The 2,236-nt window shown below is 40.2% G+C and overlaps 2 protein-coding genes across 2 annotated transcripts in view; one reads left to right on the plus strand and one right to left on the minus strand.

Moving 5' to 3' along the window:
* The window catches only part of LOC119592671 (mediator of RNA polymerase II transcription subunit 13-like), a gene marked incomplete in the record, with an annotated part of 59,114 nt that extends 58,445 nt beyond the window's left edge, over window positions 1-669 (minus strand). Inside the window, 1 exon segment of the mRNA XM_037941583.1 lies at window positions 460-669.
* A 531-nt stretch (window positions 670-1,200) lies between these two features.
* Window positions 1,201-2,236, plus strand: part of LOC119592672 — a 12,375-nt gene continuing 11,339 nt past the window's right edge. The window contains exon 1 of the mRNA XM_037941584.1: window positions 1,201-1,296. Coding sequence (XP_037797512.1) covers window positions 1,207-1,296 — 90 coding nt within the window. The 5' untranslated portion in view covers window positions 1,201-1,206. The remainder of the gene's footprint in view (window positions 1,297-2,236) is intronic.

The following is a 2,236-nucleotide window of genomic DNA, read 5'->3' on the forward strand; positions in this document are numbered from 1 at the left end:
TATTCCTTCGGCAGCGGACGGGATTCTCGACCTTAGCGACGTGACAAGTCCAATGATGAACACCCGCAGCATTTTGGGCCGAGGGCATTGGATTCCCCCGTTTGCAAGCCATTTCGCGTGCATGCACAGAGACACAGAGGGAAGGAAGGGGAAGAAACGCCTCCTGTCCGGCTAAAACGGGGGTATAGTGACTTAGGAGTAATGTAGGGCAAAGCAAAATCCCGCTGCGATTCTTCTCTTTAAGCTCGGCTGAATGTACATTTTTCGGCCTGTTTTGGCGAGGAATTTCGGGTCATAACAGCGATTTTTAGCTCTTCTCGATCCTCTAGCTGGTTAGAGAGAAAGCTAACGCAGCCAGGAGGAGATATACAGAGTAGATTAAAGAGGAGAGGGGAGAAAACGAGAAGGTAAATATCACAACAACAGTCGGTCACTTTCATTCAAAACTCATGTACTTACCAGGGCGAAGAAATTGGTGTGGCAATCTTCTAAGCTTGCCCCGTTCGTCTGAGAGTGCGTAGACATCATATATCCATTTTTGACACGACACTTGGATTGGTCTCAACCCACACACTATGGATTAATCACTGAAAATCACCCGATAACCACAATCACTCCATGGATCTCACTGTAATGGCGGAGGGGAAACGAGAGGCGTTCCAACAATGCTCCGACCTCCGCTGTCAAAAGCCGTCTTTTAGCCCCATTCGAGAGATGAGTCATGAAAGACGAAATTCTGGACCTTTGGTATTTTTTAGATTGAAATATTAAATTCGGGAATTATAAAAATTGGTACAGTTTGATGAAGCGTTGATTGCGTGTGCGAGTGGAAATATTTTGTAAAGAGTATGGGTGTTTGGCGGAAGAGTTCGAGCCCCAGCGGTGTGAGACTCAGCCGTTGATTGGCTGGCCGGGTTCGCTTAGAAAGTATTCAGATTTTCATGATTCTCGGATCGGTGATTTTGCGCAGCGCGGAATTCCCGTAGCCGGAGAAGAACACTTGTATTACAAAGAGCTAGAATGACATGTTGAATGTATCGAGCAGTCAATGTAACCTTCCAGGAGCGAATTTAGCTGTATATTAAACTAAAAGTTACAGGACGGACTTACTAACCTATCCAGAATCTAGAAAACTCGAATACACTCTAGACACTCAAACAATCCAATGCTCTGATTGGTCAATGCAGGTCACGTGACTTATCCATCATGGCCGCCTCCATAACAAAGCTTCGTCTGCTCCAATCCTCGCAAAATCTGAAAAATATCTTAAACTATAGACCGTTACCAATTTTCCAGGTAATTGTATCTATTTTAGATTACTTAGAATTATTGATGGTACAAGCTGTAACATTAGAATTCTGATATTGTAAATGGTAGTCGGAATTTGCTAGAGACTTCGTACCCTTAGTTTGTTTATGGAGATATTCTATAAAATTAACATTGGTGACATTGCCTTTTATCATGGCTTTCAGTCAGTGTGTTTTACCAGGTTATAACTTATACAAGGAGCAAATCAGCGGTTTTTTTAAAGGTATATAACAGGCAGCATACATGACTAAACATCAGTAACCAATTGTTATTCCAAAGGCTGTTTATTGTTACTTTTAAACATGAAATACCTTCTTTGTATTCGAAATGCTATATTTTAAAGCGTGTTAATATAATTAACACATGTAAACCTTAGGATTTAATCTTATTAGGGATATGCAAATTTCGGTGTTTTTTTTATTTCGTTAACCATTGTCAAGGATTTTTAACCAGAATATAATAATGCCAAAATAGAAATAAGGTATGTGCATAACCTTTCAGATTCAGTGAGTTTCTTGTCAAATAAAGTGAAAGCTACAGGGTATCAATCCATTTTTTTTTTACTCTTGGTCCCAGGGTTCTGTCATATTGTCATGTGTGTGTATGCACTAGTTGTGAGAGTGAAAACAAAGCTTATTTGCCAGGGTGTTATTATCACAGCATTAGAATCTAATAAAGGAGAAATATATTACAAAAGGTAAGTATTATTCAGCTGGTTAGTTGTCCATATCATCATATCCACTTCCAGCTGATAGTTTGGTGATTGAGTGGTTGCTGTAACCCTCATTAGGTTGACCTATAGTTTATGGCCAGATGGATGTGTTTGTATGAGAGCCAGAAAGAATTATCCAGTTCACAAGCAAATGGTTTAAAACCATTTTCACCTACCATAAGGTAGACTTCAGACCTCCCCAGCAGTTTATCTCAT

The sequence above is a fragment of the Penaeus monodon genome, chromosome 30, assembly GCF_015228065.2.
Source record: "Penaeus monodon isolate SGIC_2016 chromosome 30, NSTDA_Pmon_1, whole genome shotgun sequence".
NCBI classification, from domain to species: domain Eukaryota; kingdom Metazoa; phylum Arthropoda; class Malacostraca; order Decapoda; family Penaeidae; genus Penaeus; species Penaeus monodon.